Here is a 26336-nt window from a genome sequence, read left to right as displayed (position 1 = left end):
TCTAGCCAAAACCCTGGATGTCATTCTTCATTCCTCCTTCCTTCGTATATTCCCCATATATTCCAGCACCTACTGAGTCTGACCCTAATAGCTCTACCAACTATTGCTTCTCTCTATACTCACTGTCACTGATACAACTTGAATCCTAATTATCCTTCATTGTTGTAACAACTCTCTAATTTCCTAACTCTGGGTCATCCTACACAGGGATGCCTCTGTGATCTTTCTAAATCACAAATCCTTTAAGGGCTCCCAATTGCCTTAGATCAGTGGTCCTCACCCACTGTTATATAGCAGAATCATCTGGGTAGGTATTTTTCAACCAACTTTATAAATGTGTAATTTACATATAATAAAGTGCACCCACTTTAAGTAGATAGCTCAGGGTGTTTTGACAAATGTATATACCTGTATAACTCCCACCACAATCTAGATATAAAACATTTCCATCACATCAAAATGTTCCTATGTGTCCTTTAGTCAAACTCCCCAAGTTCATCCTTCCCCAAAGAGATAACCCCAAGCAACCACCAGCTTTCTGTCAGTAAGGATTAGTTTTGCCTGTTCTAGAATTTCATGTAAATTGAATCAGACAATATTTATTTAGTCTTTTACTCAAGATAATGTCGTTGACGTTCATCCATGGTATGTGAAGCAATAATTTATTCCCTTTTTACTCTTGACTAGTATTCCATTGTATGAATTTATCAAAATGTTTCTATTCACTTGCTGGTGGACTGCTTTCAGTCTGGGGCTATTATGACTAAAGCTTCTCTGAACATTCACATACAAATATTTTGTAAACACACATTTTCATACCTCTTGGGTGAGAATTTAGAAATGGAAGTGCTGGGCCTCGTGATAACTGAATATTTAACTCCAGAAGAAACTGTCTATTTTTCAAAGTGCCTGTACCATTCTCCATTCCCACCAGCACTGTATCAAAGTTCCAGGCAGAGAGCCATAGCAAATACAGCTCGTCTTGCTTGTTTTCCTCTCTGGGATATCACAAACCTGTACTGCCTGTTATTCAATGTCTGAAAACAGTTTCATATTTTAATCTAGCTTTTCAGTTGTTGAGAGTGGGATGGCAAGGCCAGTCGCAGTCACTGACAGAAGCAAAGTCCACTTGGGGAACTTCTTAAAAAACATGATGCTGAGTTCCGCCCTGTAATAATTAAATCTGAGTTCCTGGTATGAGGAGGGCAGATGAGGGTGTCCTAATGTGCAGCAATGTTTGAGAATCACTGGCCAAGAGAGCAATGTTTAATGTCTTCACTAAGGCAAGATCCTTCAAAATCTGTCCTAAGCCTACATCTCCAGTCTAAACCTTCCCATAACCATCTTGTCATTTCCCTTAAGCTTCAATCATGTAGTACTTTATGAACCTGAACATATTTCAAACCTATGCCTTTACCTATGGTTCATGTTGGTCCAAAGTCTACTGGAAGTACTTATCCTTAAGATTCAGCCAAAATGTCATTGGCTCTATGGGACATAAAGGAGAGCCAGGGATTTGTGGGGCAGAATGCTGTATTAAATAGAATACTGGGGAAACAAATGCAAGATTTAGTATCTGGTACTGTCATTTACAACTGGGTGAAATTCAGCCATCATCTGGTTTCCTCGGGTATAACACAGTATTAACAATACTTACCTGGCAGAGGGGTATAAGAGATAACACACGGAATGCACCCAACATGGTGCACATAGGAGGCGCCAACAGAATATTCCCCTCCACACTCCATATTCCACGCAAAGCTCTATGGCAAATTGCATTCTACTATTTACATTTCTTTTTCCCCCACTAGATGGTGAACTTTATATTGAGCGGAACTACTTTTTACTTTTGCATCCAGGGGGCATAAAAGGGACTGGATAAGACAGGAGCTCAAATAAATTTCAGATGCATGAGGAGGGTCTTGTAGTTTCTAGTTGTGATTGCAAAGAGCATTTACGGTGTTCTTCATTCTCAACACCAACTCGTGCTTTGGGGTCGACGTGCCACCCAGTCCTTGGTAAGGAAGACGAGGGAATTTGACCAAGACTAGAAAAGTACGTTTGCAATTTTGACCAGATAAACATCCAAAGGACGTTCTCGTTCACGTCGTTGAGTTAAAAGAACTTGCAAGTCTATGCTGCCCTCTAGCGCGGCCTACAGCACCTTCAGGCGTGCAGCGCAGGAAACACCAGGCTCACGCGGAGGCGTCTCCGGGCAGAGACGCTCCGACCCAATTCCTTTAAGGGAAAAAGGGGGGTAGGACAGGTGGGCTGGTGCCGGAACTGGAGTCGCGAGCTCGCGGAGTCGGGAGATTGCGGGGCGCGCCAGGACCGTCCCCCCTCCTCCCCGCGCGGTTGCCAGGCAACCGACCCCGGAAATCCCGCGAGGTGCGTTGGCTGCAGGCGCCCGCACGCGGGTAAAAGATGGCGGAGGGCGGCGAAGCGGAGCCTGCGGAGCAGGAGCGGAGGTCATCTGGGCCGCGGCCCCCGAGCGCTCGGGATTTGCAGGTGAGGCGAGCGGCCGAGCGCGGGTCGTGGCGGAGGAGGGAAGGCGCGGGTCGGGGCGTGTCGGAGGCCGCCTCTGGCCCCCGCCGTGCCTTCCCCAGACCCAATTTGGGGACAGAACTGGTTTCCCGCGCCACAAGTCTCCCCAGGGCGGCGCAGCGTACAGTCGTGTTCGTGGAAACAACTGTCCGTTTCCTCTCCACCCCGTTTGCAACTTAAACAACTGCCCGTTTAGAAGGGCATTTTGTGGGGTCGGTTGAGCGGTTCACAGGTTGACACTTCCTTCAGGAGACTTGCTGGGGAAGAAAGCTGTACTGTGCTGCGGGGAAATCAGCGGTCCCTTGATATAACAGGTGCACTGGTTTGATCTTTTTTGTCTTGGGTGCTGCTTGTCTTGAATACATATACTGGGGTTGCCAAAAAATTGTATACAAGTGGACACTCTGGTCAACATTGCTTAAGCAGTAGTTCACGGTAATCAGAAGTGTCTGGACACTGATGGTGACCGCTCTGAGCACCTCTTGTTATTGCAGAAGTCAAACGGGACTTGTATTCATTTTTTGCTACCGGTATATACTGAGGGTTACAATTTTAAGAAGTTTTTTCCTTTCTTAAAATGTGTATACATTTTTTTGGTACCCCCAGTATATACATATCTATATATGTATGTATGTATATGGTTCCTTTTTTATCAGGTTCCTTTTTCCTTAAAAGGGTTGAGCTAAAGTATTCCATCCTACGGCTGCACAGTCTAGTTGTAAAAGCTACAGTCTATAAAACAGTGCACAGGAGGAACGGGGAAAATAAAGCATTATAATGTTATAAGATACCAACATTAGGTAGCTAAATAGGACTGCTCCAGATTTTGCTATATCAGATGTTTAACACTACTTTGCTCAATTTAGGCTATGTTTTGGTCTCCTTATAAGGAGCTGTAATTAAAAATAAATGACACTGAATCCACAGCCTTGGTAAAAAAAAAAGTTGTATTACTTTTAGAGTCACACCTTTATTCTACTCTGAACATACATATTGACCACCTGCTATGTAGTGTACTGCTAAGCCCTGGGGAATGCAGAGATAAATAGGACATCAAATCCGCCGTTGACACTGGTGCTGGACACTGTTGAAAGGGGTAGAAGTGTAAAAGGCATTTCTACCTATTTTTTGCAGAAATAAGATATGAATATATTTAACCTAATATTTTAAGATGGAGTGTGAATGAGTCCCCAGATAAGCAGTGGATATAATGAGGAATTTGGAGAATGGAGAGATCACTGTCAGGTTAGGAGTCGCACGAAATATAGAAGAGTTTCAATGCCCCTAGGTCAATTCTGTAGTAGTAAAGAGACTGAAGGACTGGGAAACTATCATCTACTTCGTCTTTTCTGTTGTAGACCACCATCGCTAAGTGGCAACAGGCAATGTTGGGGGAAAAATGGAGTATCTGGTCAGACCAACTTCAGTTTGCATCGTGGTCCTGCCACTTAGTAGTTGTGTGAATATAGGAGAAGTGTCTTAACCTCTCTCATCCTCATTGTCTTTATTTGTAAACTAGGGGTGATGTTAATGGTGTCAAGGATGAAATAAAGTAATGTCTATAGGTGCCTATGCACAAATACTCCCATACTATCCTGGCCCATACTTGCTTGGTAAATATCTGGTTTCTTTTCCCTTAAAAGAGAAAAGTACTGGTTAGTACTTTTAACTTACTGGATAGTCCATTGTAATGCCATTAAAGTTAAAACTGTGTAACTTAATAATCTTTCTCTCATTTAAATCCATTTCTTTTTATGTGAACAATAGGACAGTTTGGTTAATGATCACCTGATACTTGACAAATTTACAGACAATCCAGTGGATTACTGTATTGTGCTGTGTGTAATGCGCACACACATTTTTGGCTCAAACTTTCAGGGGAAAATATTTTTCATTTGAATTTTTTAATTCAAATTTTTCTTTGTTTGCATTTAGGTACTTGTTTTTTGTATTATAAAGGAATTTAGCATTTATTTTTAATATAGTACAAAAAATTTTATGTAACAAGTAATTACAAAACACAAGAATATACTGGTGCCAGAAATTTTATGTACCAGTAACAAATGTATGATATTTACGCATCATAGAAGGCCAAGAACTCTTCCTTGTTGCAAGTTCATCATAAGTTCAACAAAACCGAGTATCGTATTCCACGGTATTATTTTGCATCTGGATATCGTTATTGATTTCTGGAGTTACACTTTTAACTCATAAGCATAAATAAAAAAATTAAAAACACTTGTATAGATACGGAATTAGTACTACCCAGGTATAATGCACATCCTTATTTTTCCGTCATAAATTTGGGCAAAAAAGTGGGCATTATACATGGCAAAATATGGTAATATATGATTAATGAATAGAGATATTCTGGTAGATGGCACTAATGAGAATGCCTTTGTTTCCACTGTCACTTAGAAGGTAGAGATTTTTTTTTCTGTCTATCTACTTTCTGGTAAGTACGTTAGTAACAGATTTTTTCATGCATGTGAATTGGTATGTCAAATACACTAAGTATTGATAATCTTTCCTTTAGAATTTAATAAGAATGTGAAGAACTTGCAAAGAAACCTGAAAACAACAAGTGATGACATATGAAGAAATAGAGTATGTATCAAAGGTTTAAAAGAATTGATTAAAGTTCTTCTCCCTGACTGGTTTCTTGGATATTGATTATTTTTGGATTATTTTGTTATTGTTTAATCTAGCCATGCTTATTATAAGTTATGCAGTAATGCAGTTTTCAGTAGATACTTGTTACTTTTCTGACAGCTTGCTCTGAGAGTCTGTTAAGGTATTATAGAAGAAAAAGGGTGACGTATTACTAATTGGAACAGCAAAAGGACTAAGTACATATATCTTAGCTGCCACATAATGTAGGGTTTGTCAGCATCTAAATCAGGAGAGATTCCCCCATTTCTCAAAAGGGGAAAGATAGGTAGTTGTCTGCCAGAAAACCTCCCAGCTCTATGAGCCTCTGATTTTCAAACTGCAGAATTCTGTGAATATCAAACCAAGAGTAGATCTTAGGTCCCTTCATTCCCCCCAAATTGGGAAACATTCTATGGGAAAGTTTGGGATGGATTTGTTAGTGACAAAACTAACCCTGAAAGCCTCACTATTCATTATATTTCTGAATATTTTCAGAGACCTTTGTCTCTTCTTGTGCCCCTCAATCCATCCACACGCATGGTTTTAACAGTAGGTTAAGGTATTTAATCACCTTATGTACGCTTTTGTCCCACTTCCTCCAGAATAAGATCCAAAGAAAAATATTTCTGTTCTAAATCCTGTATTTCCATATAGGTTGGAGTTGAGGGGGAATTGAGATTAACCTCAGTACTTATTAGGGTTACGATTGGGCTTTGAGTGGGACAAAGAGGGAGTTCTGTAAGTGAAAAAAGAAAAAGACTATCTGATACTATGTTAAAATTGCCACAAGCATTCTAATCCTGTTGGATATCAGTATTTGGTATGGTTGGTTGTCAATTTTAGTGTGCATCCCAGACAGCAGAAAGACTTGTTAAAGCACAGGTTGCTGGGTCCAACCCCAACCCCAGAGTTTTTACTTCACTAGATCTAGGGTGAGGCTTGAGCATCTGCATTTTTCAAGGGTCCCCAGGTGATGCTGATGTTGTTATTCTGTATAAAAAATCAGTATTGTACCTTCTGGCTGTTGTCACTCAATGTCTGAGAATTCCAGTACTTTTAATCTTTTGTTGTACACTTGATTTCCTCATTCTCAATTGCCTTACCTTCAGGTGTCTTTACATGTTCTTCACATTTCAGATTCTAGAGAAAAGATTATCAGTGCTTACATACATACTTTATTCTCTCTGTGTAATTTAAATATCTTCATAATCTAATTGTTTCACTTGTGGAACACTCCTGATAATTCATAATGCATCGTTACTTCATAATGTACATGTTTTTATCTCTTTATTTGACTTGAGATTTTGTTGTTTTTGTTCTATTGGTTTTGACCAGTATTTCAATTTATGTTGATCCGTTTAAATAATTATTTCCTTTGCTGATGTATCATTTGCTATGTCAAATAATGTAAATTAAATTTCTTTGTAATATCTACTAATGAATTAACTTATGCTATGTGATGCTACAGGGAGATCATGACTCGTTGCATTAATTCCCTGTAAATACCATTCATTTTCCTCTATATTAATGATGTACCGTTAATAACTAGAACCTTTCAGCTAGGTGGATTCCCTGCTCTAATACAATTTTCTCCATATTCCTATTATTTTAATACATTCCTACATCCCATTGATTCAAAGGGGATTGTTTGCTCTATTCATTTAATTCACAGAAGAGAATTATTTGATTGACCAGATTTATGCAAGCTTTCTTAAAACAAAAACCTAACAAGGTACAAAACTGTATAGCAAATATAATCTCAATTTTAAAGTCTATAACTTTATCTATATCTCTTTATGATTTATGTTGTGTTATGGTCTACATAATTCGACATGAATTTGTTGTATGCCTATTAAGTACTAAATTAGAAATAATTTTGAAAACCTGAAATATAGAAGGGGGATAAAATAGTAAGAAAAGTACACAAGTGATGACAATATAATATTTAATATAAACATCAATAATAGGATAGCATGTGCTATGAGGATTTAGAAAAATATCATTTAGCTAAGAAAATTAGGAAAGACTTCATGAAGGTTGCTGAAATGGGTCTTTGGAATACAGATAACATTTCCATTGATGGGAAAAGGAATAAACATAAAAGTAATTCATAGAGCCAGAAGAATATAATCAGCTCAGGAGGAAACCCGTAAAAGGAATACTGTTTTGAAGAGATTCCAAGGAGGTAAAATTTCTGAAACCTTTAGGTCCAAGTTGTCAGTCAGAGTCAATCTCTCTCTCCTTGAAGGGATAGGGTAGGAAAAGGCCATAGGACATATATAGATGACACTGCAGGAAAAAAAAATCGAGGGGAAAATGAAACACTGATATCATTATTAAACTGTTTAAAATAATACTGTATAGTGATGGAGCACTTGGTCTTGTGCTTCACACCCATTATGTATTCCATAAAACAGCCCTCTAAGGTAATTTTTTTAATAGACATTTAAAGATGAGAGAACTAAGTCTCAGGGAAGTTAAAAATTTTGCCCAGCATCACACAATGAGAGCCTAAGTTAGGGTTTAATTCATTTCTTTTAGCTTATAAAGCACTTTTATAACTAGGATGTCTAGCAGAATTACTGTTAGAAATATGAAAGTTGATGTGTATGGAGGTTGGGTGACGGTAAAACATGTAGGGAGGAAAAAAGAAAGCCTTTCATTTTTGTTTTCTTGTGTGTATATTTTAAAAGTTGACTAATAGCATCTTCAAAGAATTAACTTTGCCCTAATTTCCTGTTCTTTTTTTCCTTACTGAGGAAAGAAGCCCTGGAGATAGTTTTCATATCTCTTGTGTTTCTGGAAGGAGCGATTTATCTGGGGTTTTTTATAGGTTTGGTCTTATGTTTTTTTTCCCAAAAAAAATATTCCCCAAAGATTATGGCCATGCCAATTATAATTGAATAGGAAGGTTTTTGAATTGTTGTCCAAAGATATCAAAAGTGGAAACAAAATAACTTAAACGATACTGAAACATTTGGATAACTTTTTAAAATTCTAGTTTCAAGAGCTATGTTTTGTTTATTTCATTTCGAAGATTCCCAGCCGTATATTTATAATACATAACTTGTTAGTATTGCTCTCTAGAACTTATACAAACCATAAATATGTAATTCACTGCCTTTTCTTTTTCAGTGGCTCAAAAACTATGAAATTTATATGTGTGGTAGACTTTTAAATAGAATAATTTTGGAATTTTTTTATGTGTTTGGATTTTGGAAACTTAAACCGCTAAATGAAGTAAATTTTGAGATCTGATAGGAGCAAGTTAACATTGGCGCGAAACATCTTCAAGTATTTTTTAAAAGGATTGTAGAATTGTGAGTTCAGCTTTGGAAATGATCTGTTAAAAAATACATCCAATCATTATTGTTAAATAATTATTTGAAAATAATAAAATACAGAGGCCGGCCCGGTGGCTCAGGAGGTTAGAGCTCCATGCTCCTAACTCCGAAGGCTGCTGGGTCGATTCCCACATGGGACAGTGGGCTCTCAACCACAGGGTTGCCAGTTTAATTCCTCGAGTCCCGCAAGGGATGGTGGGCTCTGCCCCCTGCAACTAAGATTGAACATGGCACCTTGAGCTGAGCTGCCGCTGAGCTCCTGGATGGCTCAGTTGGTTAGGGTGCAGGCTCTCAACCACAAGGTTGCCAATTTGATTCCTCGAGTCCCTCAAGGGATGGTGGGCAGTGCCCCCCTGCAACTAAGACTGAACATGGCACCTTCAGCTGAGCTGCTGCTGAGTTCCCGGATGGCTCGGTTGGAGCACGTCCTCTCAACCACAAGGTTGCCGGTTTGATTCCTTGAGTCCCGCAATGGATGGTGGGCTGCGCCCCCTGCAACTAGCAACTGCAACTGGACCTGGAGCTGAGCTTTGCCCTCCACAACTAAGACTGAAAGGACAACAACTTGACTTGGAAAAAAATCCTAGAAGTACACACTGTTCCCCAATAAAGTCCTATTCCCCTTTCCCAATAAAATCTTTAAAAAAAAAAAAATAATAATTAAATACAGTGGTACCTTGGTTTTCGAGTTCTGAAAACCGTTCTTGGTTACCATTCGAGTTCTGAAATGTTCGAAAACAGCCGACAGCTAAGCCTCAGGATTTTGCACTCAGTGGAAGCAACGTGACATGTTTGACTTCCAAGGCGTGTTCGAAAACAGAATCATTTACTTCCGGGTTTAATGCATTCGTAAACCGAAATGTTCGTCAACGGAGATGTTCGAAAACCGAGGTACTACTGTAATTACTGTAACTAATTCTAATATATGTCGCATTTGGTTAGTTTTATAAAATGAGAGGTGCAGTGGTTTTATTTTAGAAGGGCATCACCCTCTGAAGCAGAAGCCTTCGTTTTTCCTTAGAAACTTTTACTATGCAATTACAAATTAATATTCTCCTGATCATTTCTAGTTGTATGGAAGAGTTTGTTTTTGGTGTTATATTTTATAACAAGTACAAGTCTGTTGTTTTACAGTTGGCTTTAGCAGAATTGTATGAAGATGAAGTGAAATGCAAATCTTCCAAATCTGATAGGCCTAAAGCTGCAGTCTTTAAAAGCCCACGAACACCACCTCAGAGGTAAGTTTTGTTTTGTTTTTGTCTTATTTTTAAAAATTGTGTCCCTTTTTGGTTCACTGATCCCAAATTATTATAAATGGCCTCAGAATTTTTTTTTAAATCTACAATTTCTTAAAATAAACATTATTTAGGTACTATTCCTAAACCTAATACTCAGAAAGTTAGAAGACAGTTGTGGAAACATTATCTTAAATACCTAATATTTTGGTAGATATTGTGGAATTATACTCATATATTGAATAGTATTTTTCTTTGTGTTTTTGGTGTGTTTTTTTAACTTGTCCTTTAAATGCCTTTTTTTAAATTTATTGGGGTGACAATTGTTAGTAAAATTACATAGATTTCAGGTGTACAATTCTGTATTAACATCATCTATAAATCCCATTGTGTGTTCACCACCAGAGTCAGTTCTCCTTCCATCACCATATATTCGATCCCCCTTACCCTCATCTCCCACCCCACCTCCCACCCGCCTTACGCTCTGGTAACCACTAAACTATTGTCTGTATCTATGAGTTTTTGTTTCTCTTGTTCTTTTGTTGTTTTCGGTTTATATACCACATATCAGTGAAATCATATGGTTCTCTGCTTTTTCTGTCTGACTTATTTCGCTTAGCATTATACTCTCAAGATCCATCCATGTTGTCACAAATGTTCCTATATCACCTTTTCTTACCGTCGAATAGTATTCCATTGTGTATATATACCACAACTTCTTCATCCATTCATCTATCGAAGGACATTTTGGTTGTTTCCATGTCTTGGCCACCGTAAACAAAACTGCAGTGAACATCAGAGCACACGTGTCTTTATGTATAAATGTTTTCAGATTTTTTGGGTAGATACCCAGGAAAGGGATTGCTGGGTCACAAGGTAATTTTATTCGTAATTTTTTGAGGAACCTCCACACTGCCTTCCGTAGAGACTGCACCAGTCTGCATTCCCACCAAAAATGTATGAGGGTACCTTTTTCTCCACAGCCTCTCAAACACTGGTTACTATTTGTCTTGTTGATGATAGCCATTCTGACTGGGGTGAGGTGATATCTCATTGTGGTTTTGATTTGCATTTCTCTGATGATTAGTGATGTTGAGCATTTTTTCATATGTCTATTTGCCATTTGTATGGCCTCTTTGGAGAAATGTCTCTTCAGATCCTCTGCCCATTTTTCAATTGGGTTGTTTGTTTTTTTGTTGTTGAGTTTCAAGAGTTCCTTGTATATTTTGGATATTAGCCCCTTTTCGGAGGCACTGTTTGCAAAATCCTCTCCCATTCAATTGGTTGCCTCTTTATTTTGTCGATGGTTTCTTTTGCTGTGCAGAAGCTTTTAAGTTTCATATAGTCCCATTTGTTTATTTTAGCTTTTACTTCCCTTGCCTTTGGAGTCAAGTTCGTAAAATGCTCTTTGAACCCAAGGTCCAGAAGTTTAGTACCTATGTTTTCTTCTATGCAGTTTATTGTTTGAGGTCTTATGCTTAAGTCTTTGATCCACTTTGAATTAATTTTGGTACATGGTGACAAATAGCAGTCCAGTTTCATTCTTTAGCACGTGTCTATCCAGTTCTGCCAGCACCATTTATTGAAGAGGCTGTCTTTTCTCCGTTGTTTGTTTTTTGCTTCTTTGTCAAAAATTATCTGTCCATATTTATGTGGTTTTATTTCTGGGTTCTCATTCTATTTCATTGGTCTATGTGTCTGTTTTTCTGCCAATACCATGCTGTTTTGATTATTGTAGCCCTGTAGTACAAGCTAAAGTCAGGGAATGTGATACCTCCAGTATTGTTCTTTTTTCTTAAGATTGCTTTGGCTATTTGGGGTCTTTTGTGGTTCTAAACAAATCTGATGATTTTCTGTTCTATTTCTTTAAAAAATGTCATTGGAATTTTGATGGGGATTGCATTAAATCTGTGTATTGCTTTGGGTAATATGGCCGTTTTAACTATGTTGATTCTTCCAATCTGTGAGCATGGAATGTCTTTCCATTTCTTTGTGTCTTCTTCAATTTCTTTTAAAAATGTCTTATACTTTTCAGCATATAGGTCTTTCACATCCTTGGTTAAGTTTATTTCTAGATATTTTATTATTTTTGCTGCAATTGCAAAAGGAGTTGTTTTTTGTATTTCTTTTTCTAAGATTTCATTGTTAGTATATAGGAATGCAATGGACTTTTTTTGAGGGGGAAGGGGAACAGGACTTTATTGGGGTACAGTGTGTACTTCCAGGACTTTTTATTCCATGTCTAGTTGTTGTCCTTTCAATCTTAGTTGTGGAAGGTGCTGTTCAGCTTCAAGTTGTTGTCCTTTCAGTCTCAGTTGTGGAGGGCACAGCTCCGGGTCCAGTTGCCGTTGCTAGTTGCAGGGGGCGCTGCCCACCATCCCTTGCGGGATTCGGAGGAGTTGAACCGGCAACCTTGTGGTTGAGAGCCCACTGGCCCATGTGGGAATCCTTTATTTTGTTTATGAGACGTATCACATTGATGGATTTGCAGATGTTGAACCATCCTTGTGCCCCAGGGATGAACCCCACTTGGTCATGATGAATAATCTTTTTAATGCATTGTTGTATTCGATTTGCTGGAATTTTTTTTAGGATTTTTGCATCTGTATTCATCAAAGATATTGGTCTGTAGTTTTCTTTTTTTGTGCTGTCCTTACCAGGTTTTAGTATCAGGGTAATGTTGGCCTCATAAAATGAGTTAGGGAGTATTGTCTCTTCTTCAATTTTTTGGAAGAGTTTGAGCAGGATTGGTATTAGATCCTTTTTGTAGTTTTGGTAGAATTCACTAGTGAAGCCATCTGGCCCCGGACTTTTGCATTTGGGAAGGTTTTGGATGACTGATTCAATTTCGTTACTGGTGATCAGTCTGTTTAGATTTTCCAGTTCTTCATGGTTCAGCCTAGGAAGGCTATATGTTTCTAAGAACTTGTCCATTTCTTCTAGGTTATTGAATTTTGTGTCATATAGTCCTTCATAGTATTCTTGGATGATCCTTTGTACTTCTGTGGTGTCCGTGATAACCTCCCCTTTTTCATTTCTGATTTTGTTAATTAGTGTCTTCTCTCTTTTTATCTTAGTGAGTCTAGCCAAAGGTTTGTCAGTTTTCTTAATCTTTTCAAAGAACCAGCTCTTTGTCACATTAATATTTTCTATTGTCTTTTTGTTCTCTATTTCATTTAGTTCTGCTCTGATTTTTGTTTTTTACTTTCTTCTGCTGACCTTGGGTTTCATTTGTTCTTCTTTTTCTAGTTCTTTAAGGTGTAACATGAGGTTATTTATTGGGGATTTTTCTTGTTTCTTGAGGTAGGCCTGTAATGATATAAAGTTCCCTCTTAAAACTGCTTTCGCTGCAGCCCAAAAATTTTGGTAGGCTGTATTTTCATTGTCATTTTGTTTCTATGTATCTTTTGATCTCTCCTCTAATTTCTTCTTTGACCCGGTCGTTCTTTAAAAGTATGTTGTTTAATCTCCATGTATTTGTGTGTTTTCCTGTTTTCTTTTTGCAGTTGATATCCAATTTCAAAGCCTTGTGATCAGAGAATAAGCTTGGTATAATTTCAATCTTCTTAAATTTGCTGAGGCTGATTTTATGTCCCAATATGTGGTCTATCCTTGAGAATGTTCCATGTACACTAGAAAAAAATGTATAGTCTGATGTTTTAGGATGAAGTGCTCTATATATGTCAATTATGTCCATTTCATCTAATGTGTCATTTAGGGCTGCTATTTCGTTATTTATTTTCTGTTTGGATGATCTATCCATAGCTGTCAATGATGTATTTAAGTCTCCTAGTACAATTGAGTTTTGGTCAATTTCTCCCTTTAGTTCTGTTAGTAGTTGCTTAGTATATTTCCGTGCTTCCTGATAGGGGGCATAAATATAGACGACTGTTATGTCTTGTATAGTCCCCTTTACCATTATGAAATATCCATCTTTGTCTCTTACCTTTTTCACCCTGAAGTCTGTTTCATCTGTTATCAGTATGGCTACACCTGATTTTCTCTGGATACCATTTGCTTGGAGTGTCAATTTCCAGCCTTTCACTTTGAGTCTTTGCTTGTCCTTGCAGCTGAGATGTGTCTCTTGGAGACAGCATATGATTGGGTTTAGTTTTTTGATCCAATCTGCTACTCTGTGCCTTTTTATTGGTGAGTTCGGTCCATGTACATTTAGGGTGATTATTGATATGTGAGGATTTCCTGTCATTCTATCTTTAGTTTTCTGGTAAGGCTGTGTCTCCATTGTTTCTTTGCCTTTTTGTTGTTGTCTGTTATTTCTGTGTGGTGGTATTCTATGATGTTTCTCTCTGTTGTTTGTTTTATTACAGTATATATTTCGGTTCTGGATTTTTTTTTTTTGAGTGTTTTCCCTTAAGGTTATGTAAAAGAAAGTTGGATATTTAGAGTATTCCATTTTCTTCAGCACGCTTACTTTCTCCATCCCATATTCCGGTTCAGGCCTTTAGTCTCCCCCTTTCTATGTTTTGGTTGCCACAAATTATCCCTGTTGATAGTGGTCGAATAGCCTCCTTTAGTATTTCTTGTAGTGCAGGTCGTGTATTAGAAAATTCCCTCAGCTTCTGCATGTCTGGAAAGGTCTTTATTCCTCCTTCAGATCTAAAGACTATCTTTGCTGGATATATAATTCTTGGCTCATAATTTCTCTCTTTCAATAGTTTGAATATCTGGTTCCACTCCCTCCTGGCTTGTAGTTTCTGCTGAAAAATCTGATGATAGTCTAATGGGCTTTCCTTTGTAGGTTACCGTCTTCTTTTTCCTGACTGCCTTGAGGATTCTTTCTTTGTCGTTGATTTTAGACAGCTTCAATGCATTGTGCCTTGGAGAAGGCCTGTTGGGATTGAGGTAACTAGGTGTTCTATTTGCTTCTTGGATTCGAGGATCCAGTCTGTCCACAAGTTTGGGAAGTTCTCATTGACAATTTGTTTGAATATATTCTCTGTTCCCTTCTCTCTTTCTTCTCCTTCTGGTATGCCCATTATTCTTATATTGTTCTTTCTGATGGAGTCAGCAACTTCTTGTAGAGTTCTTTCATTTATTTTAAGTCTCAAGTCTCTTTCTCCTTCCATCTGTGTCATTTCCAGGTTTCTGCCTTTGGGGTCACTGATTCTTTTCTCCATCTGGTCAACTCTACTACCTAAGCTGGCTATTTCATTCTTAATTTCTTCTATTGAGTTTTTAATCTCCAGAAATTCTATTTGGTTCTTTTTTTAAATTTCAATCTCTTTCTTAAAATGCTATGTTGTTTTTTGATTGTGTTTCTGAGTTCATTAAACTGCCTTTCTGTGTTTTCTTGCATCTCGTTGAGTTTTTTCAGAACTGCAATCTTGAATTCTCTGTCATTTAAGTCACATATTTCCATATCTTTAGGTTCCTTTTCTGGAGACTTTTCACTTTCTTTCTGAGCTGTCTTGCTCTCTTGGTTATTCATGGCAATTGCTAATTTATTATTTCTCTTCCTAGACATCTACAGGAGTGGCTTCTGGAACAGGTTGAGAGGAAGAGGTCTTTCTTTTGTTTTCCAGTACTTGTTGGTAGAATGTTTTATTTTCTCTAACTGCAGCCTCTTTTTCTCTCTCACATGGTAGTGCTATGTTTTGTCTGCACTATTCCAGCTTCTCAGACAATGGGGGGATTCCCTGGGAGGTGGGCTTCTCCTCTGTTAATAGTTCGCCTGGGTCACAGGGTGCAGTGTCCATGTGTTATGCGGAGAGCTTTAGAAGTTCCAAAGCTCTTCCTGCACCAGATTCAGAGCCCGTATGTTTCAGCAGTTCTGTTTACTCCTGCAGGGTCCACCCAGATAGGTGGGGCCAGGGGTGAGGTGAATTGTGAGAGGTGGCCCAGAGCAATGGTGGTGACCACCACCACAGCCGGTCCTGCTTCCACAGCTCCCTCCCCTTTGCCAGAACTAGTTGGGCTGCGAATCTGTCTGCGGTCCACAGTTCTCAGAACAGCAAATATTCTGTTCTTTTGATCTGACACTGCTACTGTTCTGCTTCTAGGACTGGGCAGATGGGGCGGGGCGAGCTCTGGGAAGGTAGGGAGGGGATCGCTAGTTTCAGTGCCTAAGGCTTCTGTTCTCTGCAGCAGTGAGGGCTTAAACCACCGTTTTCAGCCTTCTTCCCTCAGTCTTTTCTCCGAGGCCTCTGCCGTGAACGTTGGGTTCAGCCATGTTATATGCTGTCCCCTCAGCCCTGTGGGCCATAAGCGGAGCCCTAGCAGTCCGAGTTCTTCCCTCTCCCGCAGCTGCGGTAGTTCCGGGAAGCAGCGAGCTCGGAGCCCTGAGCTAGGTCTGCGTCCTGTGCCCCCACGGCTCTGTCTCTGCACTTCTCCCTTCCTTCCTCCCCGGCTCGTGCGGTTCGCCCACCTTTAGGTGAATTCAGTAGTGGGCCTCTTCGTCTTGCCTGTCTGCTATGCAGGGAGTCTTTGTGGAGTTTTAGTTGTTCGATTAGTTGTAAATCCCAGGCCATATTTACAGAGGCTCACCTCATGCCGCCATTTTGATGACGTCTACTGTTTCTTTGTTGTCATAAGACTCAGTGAGGATCTGATGAAAGCTACAGCCCTTCTCCCCCCAAAACAGCATTTATGCACAATTTTGTCAGGTGTTTTTAGGGGTTTGTATGTTTCTTAAAGCCCATCTGTGGAGCCTCTGTGTGTCTTTTGTCCTCCATTTAAGATTCTGTAACTAGGAATCTGTCTTTGTTTTCACTGAATGATGACTCACCTAATAAGTTAACTCCAGATAGTATTTACTATTGCTAAAATCCTTGAACTATAAAAAGAACCAGCCACAGAGACTTAAGAGATGAGAGCCAAGTATATTTTATTGCCATGAGTTTTCTTGTTTCCCGGAATATTTTCATTAACGTCTTTTTAGTACTGCAAATATTATTTCTTGGGAAAAACTTGAATTTTCCCATTATACCTCATTCTCATAAAGTTTGTTTTACCAAAAGCTGAAAAATTCACTGAAAATTGTTTTTCCTTTTTTGTTTGTTGCTGCTCGACATCCTTTCTTTCTGTAGGGGAGATAAAAATGACATACCTTTCTCAACCTGAAAGAGAGGAAAGAATGATATTCATCATTTTTCCCCTTTCTTTTTAATTTACAAATTTTCAAACCCATAGATAATCAAAGTATTAATACAGTGACTATATGCTTCACCTGTTAACATGTTACAGCATTACATTCATGTAAGCATTCTTTTACTTAGCTGTTTGAAAGTAAATTGCAGCCATCATTATACTTCACCCCCGCATACTTCAACATGCATCCTCTAATAAGAAGCACACCTTGATAACATATCACACCCTAGACAATGAACAGTAATTACATTAAATCATTTGATATATAGTCCATAGTCAGATGTCTGTTAGAGCCTTTTTTGCATTTAGGATCCAGCCAAGGGCCATGCATTCCATTTGAGGCTGCCCCACATCCACTTCCATCCCTGCCTCAGCCTCACTTTAGTGAGTTCTGCTTCCTGCTGTCCACTTGTTCTCCAGGTGGATTTTTCCTTCGCTTACAGTGAGTTGAGTGTGGGCTTGTCTGGCCTTCCCTCATTCTGTTCAGTTTGCCTATACTAATTTTGGAGAAAGTATTGAAGGTGACCTCCATTCTTAGTCTCCAGTGCTGATACAGTTTACCTCCTTTGTTTTGTTTGGTGAGTCAGTTCAGTGCAAATTTAAAACTGGATTGGAGGGTATGGGTAGTTAAGCACTTGCGCTCTGATTGTCATCTTATACTGGAAGGCTCCATGCTGAGACTTCATTGGTTGTATTTTCTGTTATTCTTGATGGAAAAAAAAATCTTACAAGATAAAATAGGGTACTAATTTCATGTAAAGGAAATGTTTATGTTCCCAAGGACTATTATGAAGTTGGAATCAGAGTAAAAATCAGTTACTACATAGTTCATTCACTGAAAAATTTGTGGGCTAAATTATTTACTTTAACACAGGGGATTATTTTTCAGTCCAAAAATTTCTGAGGTGTAAACCCTCTCTATATAGCCCTATGGTCTAGATTTAGATGTTCACACTATCAAAATCTAGAAGTCTCTTTACTAACTAGGTCCCTACTGAGTGTGGATTCGTCAGGAGAAGAGACTTAACTTCTGGTTGTCAAACCTGCTCCACCTCATGCACACCAAAAGTGCTTGAGTTGTGAAAGACATGTATTTAATAAGCAATTACAAAGGGTGAGGGAGGAAGAAACAAGCTAGTTCTCATGCCAGATGGCTGAACTTGCTACGAGAATCTTCATAAACTCCATCAGAAACCATATGACCTCTTCACTATTTAATTCCTTAATCCTATTTTAAAATATAAATATTTCAACAGAAGGCATACAAATTATTTTTTTAGATAAAAGTTATTTCCTAAGATTGTGTAGCTTTTTACTTTAAAGTAGTTTATGTCTGCATTCTAAGTTTTTATTCACAACTGTGATGTTCAAAGGTTTTATTCAAGTGAACATGAATACAGTGGATTACATATAGTTCGACCTTCAACTGGGAAAATTGTGAATGAACTTTTCAAAGAGGCGAAGGAACATGGGGCTATCCCTCTGAATGAAGCCACAAGAGCTTCAGGTGATGACAAATCTAAGGTAAATGCTCAATTTTAAAACTAAATATTTAAAACTAAAAGTGCTATTTATAGATTTGACCTTCTCTGTAGTTTTTATATTATTGTATTACGGCATTCTTTTTCTAACTGTATATTTCTGTTTTAAAGATTTGATTCATTTTTATAAGATTGTAATATTTGTATTGATGATTGAAAGTTGAAGCAGTTTCTTACATTTCAGTGTAAATGCTCTATTTACCTTTTTCATTTGAAATAGTAAAGACTCACAGGAATCTGCAAAAAGTATCCAGAGAGGTCCTGTGTACCTTTCACCTAGTTTCCGCCATTTCCCTAATGGCTCATGATGTTATTTGCGTTGGCCTGTGATGTTTAATATCTTTTCATGTGCTTATTTGCTGTGATCTTTATTATCTTCTTCAGTAAAACATCTTTCTGATTTTTGCCCTTTTTTAAATTGGATTTTTCATTTTGTTACAAACGAAATTGTTTGAGAGTTCTTTATGTTTTAATAGATACGGCTTCTTTGTCAGATACATGATTTGCAAATATTTCCTCCTAGACTGTAGCTTGTCTTTTCATTCTCTAACCAGGGTTTTTCATAGAGCAAAAGTTTTAAATTTTGATAAAGTCCAATATATCCTTTTTTTTTATTTTATGGATTATGCTTTTAGGGTCCTAAGAACTCTTCACCTAACCTTAGGTCCCAAAGATTTTTTCTGTGTTATCTAGACAAGTTTTATGGTTGGACATTTCACATTTAAAACTATGACACATTTTGAGTTGATTTTGCATAAAGTTTTATATCGAGGTTCATATTTGTACTTTTGGAGGTCCAGTTGCTTCATCATCGTTTGTTGGAAAGGCTCTCTCCTTCCTTCCTTATATTATTTTTGTACCTTCTTCAATTTATACAAAACTTTTATACAGCTTTTATAAATATATCAACTTACACAGTAGTAGTATATTAAAGAAAACTTCAAATGTAGTTTTGTATATACTTGTCATGTATTCTCATAATTAACTTTTCTCCACCTGAATTCCCTTATCATATCATTTGGGGAGGTTTTCTAAACTACCTCATGGGCTCAGGTGTTAGTGTTCAGTAGGTAGGTACAGGTGTGCCTAGGCATGTGTCATTTGGAAAAGCATTTCTGGTCATTGTGACAGACATCCACTGTTGAGAACCACTATTCTAAATGAAACATAAATTTTAATTTTCATTATTTACCAATAGCTTGGAATTCTTTTTCAGTCAAATCTAAGGTAATTTTCGTTCTTGCAAGTTCTCCAAATCTCTAAGAAAAATGTGGAATTGATATGGTCTATAGAAAAGAAAGCAATGTGATAATTAAAAGCTTGTTTGTGATATAAATGGTGATTAAAAGGAATAGGGTTTTTAACCTTATACGCTGTCCTACCTGAAAAATAAAAGACCTTGTGATTAGTATAGCAAAATAAAAAGCACAGTTGTAGTTGATTTGTTATAGTTGAATAAAAAACAGCTTATAAAATAAGTATAGAGCTTTTCTTCAAGGTAATTTGTACCCATTTATAAAATTTTTCCTTTACTCTATGAATCTCTTATTTACTTTGTGAAATATGGTTTAAGCATTAGAATTTTTACTATAAAACTTGTCATAAAAAAGTGGTGACTTTTTAAAATCTGTTTATGCTTGGAAATATTTTTTTCAGTGTATAAATGTATTTCATTGTTTAAGATTGGCTACATTATTTCAGTTCCTGAGTTGCTAATTTTTTTATGGGAAGAACCATAATTTCTTATTTGAATACACTTCTCTGTAACATAACACTTTAATTTTAATATAAAATTTTCTTGGAAAGTACAAACCAGTTTGGCTAATCACAATTGATCTAGTTTTAAAATGTATATCACATGTTATCATAACATTTAGCTTAATAAGCATGAGTGGATTTTTAGCTCACTTGTTACATATTTTAGTCATTTGCAGGTGGAGGCTACAGATTGGGTAGTTCCTTTTGTAAACGGTCTGAATACATCTATGGAGAAAATCAGCTGCAAGATGTAGGTACAGTAATTAAAATTAAAAAGTATAGATACTAGCCTCTAGTTACTGTTTGTTTCAAATTAAAAAATTCATAATATAAATATAATCTCTTTGTTTCGTTACTTTGTGAAACATGGATTAAAAGGACTAATATTAATGTGTAAGTTTCAGTCTCAAATTTTATATTTTGCATCCCACTTGTGCCTTGCACTTAGAGGTACATAACTATTTGTTGAAAGAATGTATGACTCATTGTAAAAATGAGCTTACATATAGGTATATTATAATGATTATTATATATGGTGTACTGTCATAATATAGAATGAGTTGTAAACATAGAAATACCGAAAGTCATTCTTTATTTCTGTTGCCTTTTGAAATTTTGGAGGTATAACCATTTTAAACATGTACAGTTTAGCCTTGAAAGGTCGCTGGAAATTCTGTCTTGCCCCTTGGAATGACTATTTAAGCTCCGTAGCAGCGAAGAACACAGATGCAGATGAAGGACAGCGGTGGGTATGGAGTGGCAGCTGGATGCTCACATTGCTTTCGTTTTCTCAGTGAACGAGAAACAATTGTACTTTGAGGACAGGGTCCAGCAGGGACCTGTGAGACCTTTGGTATTTCAGCTCTTGTCCATTTGTTAAGCTAAATACAAGCCTGCTTAACAAACACATGCTTTCATTGGAGTCTTTATTTTAAATAACTATGACTAATGATAGTACAAATAACTTCATATTTTAAATTAAGTAAATGGTTTAATATGTTGTGAAATATCACATTTGAAACTTAAAATTTTGTGATACAGATAGATTTTTGTATTTCTTTTTTTTGTTTTCCTATGCACAAAAGGTTCAGATTTTGCTTAAATTGTGGAGGAACGGTTTCAGTTTAGATGATGGAGAATTGAGACCTTACAGTGACCCAACAAATGCTCAATTTCTGGAGTCTGTTAAGAGAGGGTAAGATGTGTTCTTTGTATTCTATTCGTTACTTAGGGTGGGACTTTTTTTTAACAGAGTACCATTCAGTAGTGCACTGTTGGTTTTTAATAGTTATATAAGTGGTTCTTGGGAGGAAGGGTATTTTTAAGTATATAAAGTACATATTGCTATCTGTAAGTCACTGGTTCTCAACTGTGAGGGGTGGCGGGACCAGTAGACATTCATCCCTTTTAAAATCTGATGAAGCTATGGTCCCAACTCTGAGAAGAATCGTCTTAATATGATGAATCAGTGAATTGCTCAGCGTGAAGCTGCCCACCCACTAAGCCACTGTCCTGCTTACTGTTGACAGGGTGACTCTCATTGCATGTATGCCTGAAATTCAGCGGCTTATATTAGAAATCTTTTAAGGTGGCATTGCTTCTGGCAGAAGATTTCAAAAGGTTAGTTTGAAGTTACAATTTGTGAAAGTAAACCAGATACATAGTACTCTGACCCGTCTAAACATCATACCTCATTAGCTAGCCCTTCTTGCTAAAGGATGAGCTATTTTGAAGAGATATTGGTGATAAACTGGGAGATTTAAGCAGCAGTGAAAGGACTGGAGTAGGAGGTTATACATCATCCAGGAGTTGAGGGTGGGCTTTTCCAAGTGATGAAATGTATGTCCAAGCAGAGTGGCTGAAGAGGAGTGGAGATGAAATTCACTGGAGTTGGTAGTGAAGAAACACTGAAGGAGAGGTATTTTAGGACACTAATTAGCCTCAATTTTTAATTTGAATTCTACAAAGATAATGTCAGGATACCAAAAAAAAAGGCCAGAAGTGCTGTGAATGGTATGCTGAAGTCATTGAGAAAAGTGGGAGGCTGTCCTCGGAAGCAGCATATGGTGAGATGTAAATGCAAGGATATAATAGTTTAATGAAGTCAGTGCTGTGGACTTGGAAACCTCAGAGTCACTGGGAAGGAGCTGGGAATGACCAAGTAGGGGACGTGTTCATCTGGTAAGTGAAGATGTTGAAATTGATGGCTCATTTCAAGATGGTGGAAGAAGAAAGGAATAGATTGATGGTGAATGTACTGATAATATAGATCGAAAATTATATATTAAATGAAAGTAATCCATAAACTCTGTAGGCTACTGTTCACACAATCACAGTATATGAAATATTGGTGTTTTTCTTTAATTTGAGCCATACCATATCCTCAAGTACAAGTTATGATCAAGAACTGTTTTAGAAAAGACTGAAAAAAATGATGTCAGCTAGTGATTGTCAACTATATATAATCGTTGTCCCATTTTTATAACAAATATTCTGTAACACTACCTTCACTATCCTCCAAGAACTCATAGATAATATAATCTATATAGGCATATTGTTTCCAAAAAATGATGTAAATTTTATCTTTAAAATATTGAAGGAATAAAAGGAAGTAATTTATCATAAAATTATACATATTTAATTTATAAATACCTGGGTATGATCACACCAGAAGACGTAATGAAGTAGTCAGATAGTTTGCACCTACGTGCAATCTAGCACTTCTCATTTAAATGTGACAGACATACAGACGGAATAATGAGGTATGTGAAGTTGGCAACTTCATTACAATAAGTGGCGTTGCAGTCAGGGACTTGGTAAATTTCCAAACAAAACCAGGTGTAGTCTTCCCTCAGTTTATATGGAAAATGGAAATTTCAAAGCATATTAATACAGTACAAAAAAAAAAGTTTTGCTTATATGTACGACAGAGCCTAAGCCTAACGTTTTAGGCTCAGACATTATAAACACTGTTGTCATCATGTGATGTCTGGCAGGGCAGTCAGTTCTGTGGAACCTGAGACAAGCCTTCATTGTACATGAATTCTGCGTGGCAGAGCAAGCATCTCTCACCCCGCCCTGACTGAGCTGCAGCACTCGCGAATGACACCACGATTCAAAACACCCCTCTCAATTTTGAAAACTTCCTCCAGGGAGTTTAGAAAGAAATATCTGCATCAACTATTGTGTCCTCATAGGAATTTTCTAGTGCTAATTTAGGCATGAGTTGCTGTCTTACAATTTGGCTTTCTGAATGTCAGAAGCACACCAAGATCACTATGATAACAAAAAACCCTGTGCTGAGAATCACTAAGGAATAATGTGATGCAACTTTAAGAAAGAAATATCTACAGGGACTAATCAATCATCATGGAAATTTTTCTATTATAATTTAAGCAAAAATTGCTGTTTTACAGTGTAGCTCACAACTTAATTATAGTAATCTCATGTAATGATGAGCAGAGTAAAGAAAGAGGAGGGACACACTAGAGAGGGGGTAATTAATTTATTTAGCAATATACAATAGCAAAAGACAAAGGCATTTAAAAGAATGTGTTAATGACAGAAAGTAAAGGTGGTTAAGACTAAACTATATACACTGATAATGTCATGTCAAAGGAGTACACATACATACAAGTTTAAGAGATCCCAACATAGGTTTACTATTTGATCAGATATCACCTGGCTAAATACACAAATAACATCAATAAGGAGTATCTAAAAGCATTAATAAAGTTTATGGGATAGCAACTATTATAGTAGATGCCAAAAGCTCACCAAACTGTGGGGAAACAACAGTGGAAAGATCAGGAATCAAAACCTTGCCAGGTCCGTGGCTGGAAAACTGAGGCATCTCCTGATGCTACAAGCTGCAAGCTGCATACAAGTTTCCAAAATGCTACCAAGTTCTCAAGAATGCTGCTGCTGTTTCTGTTGTTGCCGCCGTTGTTGTTGTTGTTGCTGCTGCTGGAAGTTAGGGCATCTCCTGATGTTGTAAGCTGTAAGCTGCATACAGGATTTTAAAATGCTAACAAGTTCTCAAGAACGTTGCTGCTGTTGTTGTTGTTGCTGGAAGTTAGGGCATCTCCTGATGCTGCTTTATATAAGTTTCTAAAATGTTAACAAGTTCTCAAAAAGGCTAACCATGGGGAACAACACTGGAGAGGTCAGGAACCAGCCAGACCTCACCAGGTCTGCTGCTGGAAGCCAGGGCCCCTCTCCTGATGTTGTAAGCTGCATGTTACAACAAGTTTCCAAAATGTTAGAGTGACACCAGTGACAAATGACGAATTTTACACTGCCAACTGAGGTCTGTCTTACATATTTTTTCAGATGTACCTTAGAGCCAAGCTGGTTGTTCCTGCCTCCCCCTCAGGGAAAATGGCCAGTTCTGGGAGGGTTCTGCAGGATAAAAATACTGTTTGTCCAGCTGAAGGGCTAGTTTATTTGGACAGACAATACCTACTGTTCTCGCCGGGGACCATTGGCCCAAGGCCTTCCAAAGCCTGGCAACATGCCTGTCACGTCATTCTGATATAACTTAGTTACTTCTTTACCTCATCTGCTGATGCGGGTGAAACAGACAAAAAGACTCTTCGTCACCTCATATCTCCCCTGGCACGGATGAGATGAGGGAGAATTTTCTTAACCATAAGGTAACCATCACCTCACATGCAGTTTCATGTGAGGGAACAAAAAGCTAACAGACAAAAGCTAACATCAGTCAATGAAGGCAAATTTTTCTAACATCTTTCCCACATCTAAACAGTATAGATACATTTTTTTCAAAAAGTTAATGAAAACCCTTTTCCCCTTTTTAAAAGAGAGATTCCCCCGGAGCTTCAGAGACTGGTTCACGGTGGCCAAGTGAATTTGGATATGGAGGATCATCAGGGTCAAGAATACATAAAACCCAGGCTGAGATTCAAAGCTTTTAGTGGAGAAGGACAAAAACTTGGAAGGTAAAATCCTAAAATGAGATAAATAATTGTCTTTGTTCAACATGAATTTTCTTTGAGAATAAAATAGCAAGTAACCTAGAAAGTAAAACCTTAGATATAAACTATGAAAACTTGCTGATGGAATTAGATATGCAAATCTGGTGCTGATATTAGTAGCTAATACTTAAGTAGCAGTTACCACATTCCTGGCCCTCTAAGCACTTTACATACATTAACTCACATAATCTTCACAACAACTCTTCCATTAGCATCCTATTGTTCCTCCATTGGCCGATGCAGTATTTTACCCAAATTGATTGAGCTGAGAACTGGTTAGCATGTGGGATTCAAAACAGGCACTCTGGCTCTAGAGTGTGTGGTTTTACCACTGTACTGTCCTGCCTCTTTCTGATTACATGGGTTTGAAGAGGAAATTGTAAAGGGTTATTGATTAAATGAAGCAATAGGTATCTTAGAGCATCGCATTAAACATGCCTGTCTGCCATAAGTAATTGTTAAGCTCTTGCTCAAGAGCAATGTGTGTAAGTTGGTTGTTTTCAATATATTTTAAGCAGCCAAATTCTTTCTTCAAGTTGTGGAAGCCCAATATAAACTCTTGTTGCAGAAGGAAGGAATTGTCTCTAAGACATTTCCAGAGAACCCCTCAGACTTTGACAAGCACAATTTAGAAACCAGTGTGCGTGGTACAGTGTATGAATAGACTCCTTTATAATAGTCACAGCTTATAAGACTCTTCATAAACCTTGTAAAATATGTTGGTAAAAAGTATCCCCTATTTGTCCACATATTACTACAGGTGAATTGTGGAATTGCAGCATTGGCCATGTTTGCAACATACTCCTTTGTACATGCTTTGTTCCTTTTCAAGTACATGAGTCCTTCCCATTCAAGTTCTTTTCAATTGTCTCGTGTACACTGGTTTTCTATTCCCCTCTCATTTCTCAAAATAGGAAAGAATTCAGTATTGGTTCTTTGTTTGTCTTTCACATCTCAAGTCTCCAATTTTGTATCCTTTTCTGCTTTAGAGACTGATTTCTGAGACATGTAAGAAATACAGGAACATGTGTTGACCTGGATTTTTTTAGGACCCAGATCCTACACTGCCCAGTCACAGGTCTACTTTGAAATGTTCTTCCTCATTTCTCTTTACTGCCAGTACAGGTCAAACTTCTCCTGGGTTGGTCTGCTTCTTCC

The 26336-nt window shown here is 37.7% G+C and overlaps 1 protein-coding gene across 4 annotated transcripts in view; it reads left to right on the top strand.

Annotated features, from left to right (window-relative positions):
- Positions 1-2174: 2174 nt before the first annotated feature.
- Positions 2175-26336, top strand: part of UBXN2B (UBX domain protein 2B) — a 38210-nt gene continuing 14048 nt past the window's right edge. Inside the window, exons 1-7 of one of the 4 annotated variants that reach the window (XM_019756955.3) lie at positions 2176-2508; positions 9675-9778; positions 18256-18406; positions 20348-20431; positions 21267-21376; positions 21711-21801; positions 25005-25139. In XM_019756955.3, coding sequence (XP_019612514.1) covers positions 2425-2508; positions 9675-9778; positions 18256-18406; positions 20348-20431; positions 21267-21376; positions 21711-21768 — 591 coding nt within the window. In that variant the 5' untranslated portion in view covers positions 2176-2424 and the 3' untranslated portion in view covers positions 21769-21801; positions 25005-25139. Of the gene's footprint in view, positions 2509-9674; positions 9779-18255; positions 18407-20347; positions 20432-21266; positions 21377-21710; positions 21802-25004; positions 25143-26336 lie in introns of those variants that run through there. The other 3 variants (XM_074319238.2, XM_019756953.3, XM_019756954.3) reach the window with 3 other exon arrangements.

Source organism: Rhinolophus sinicus, chromosome 7, assembly GCF_057876585.1.
Source record: "Rhinolophus sinicus isolate RSI-liver-muscle chromosome 7, RSI-T2T, whole genome shotgun sequence".
NCBI classification, from domain to species: domain Eukaryota; kingdom Metazoa; phylum Chordata; class Mammalia; order Chiroptera; family Rhinolophidae; genus Rhinolophus; species Rhinolophus sinicus.
The sequence above is the reverse complement of the archived record's forward strand: the minus strand, read 5'-3'. Positions and strand labels throughout refer to the sequence as shown.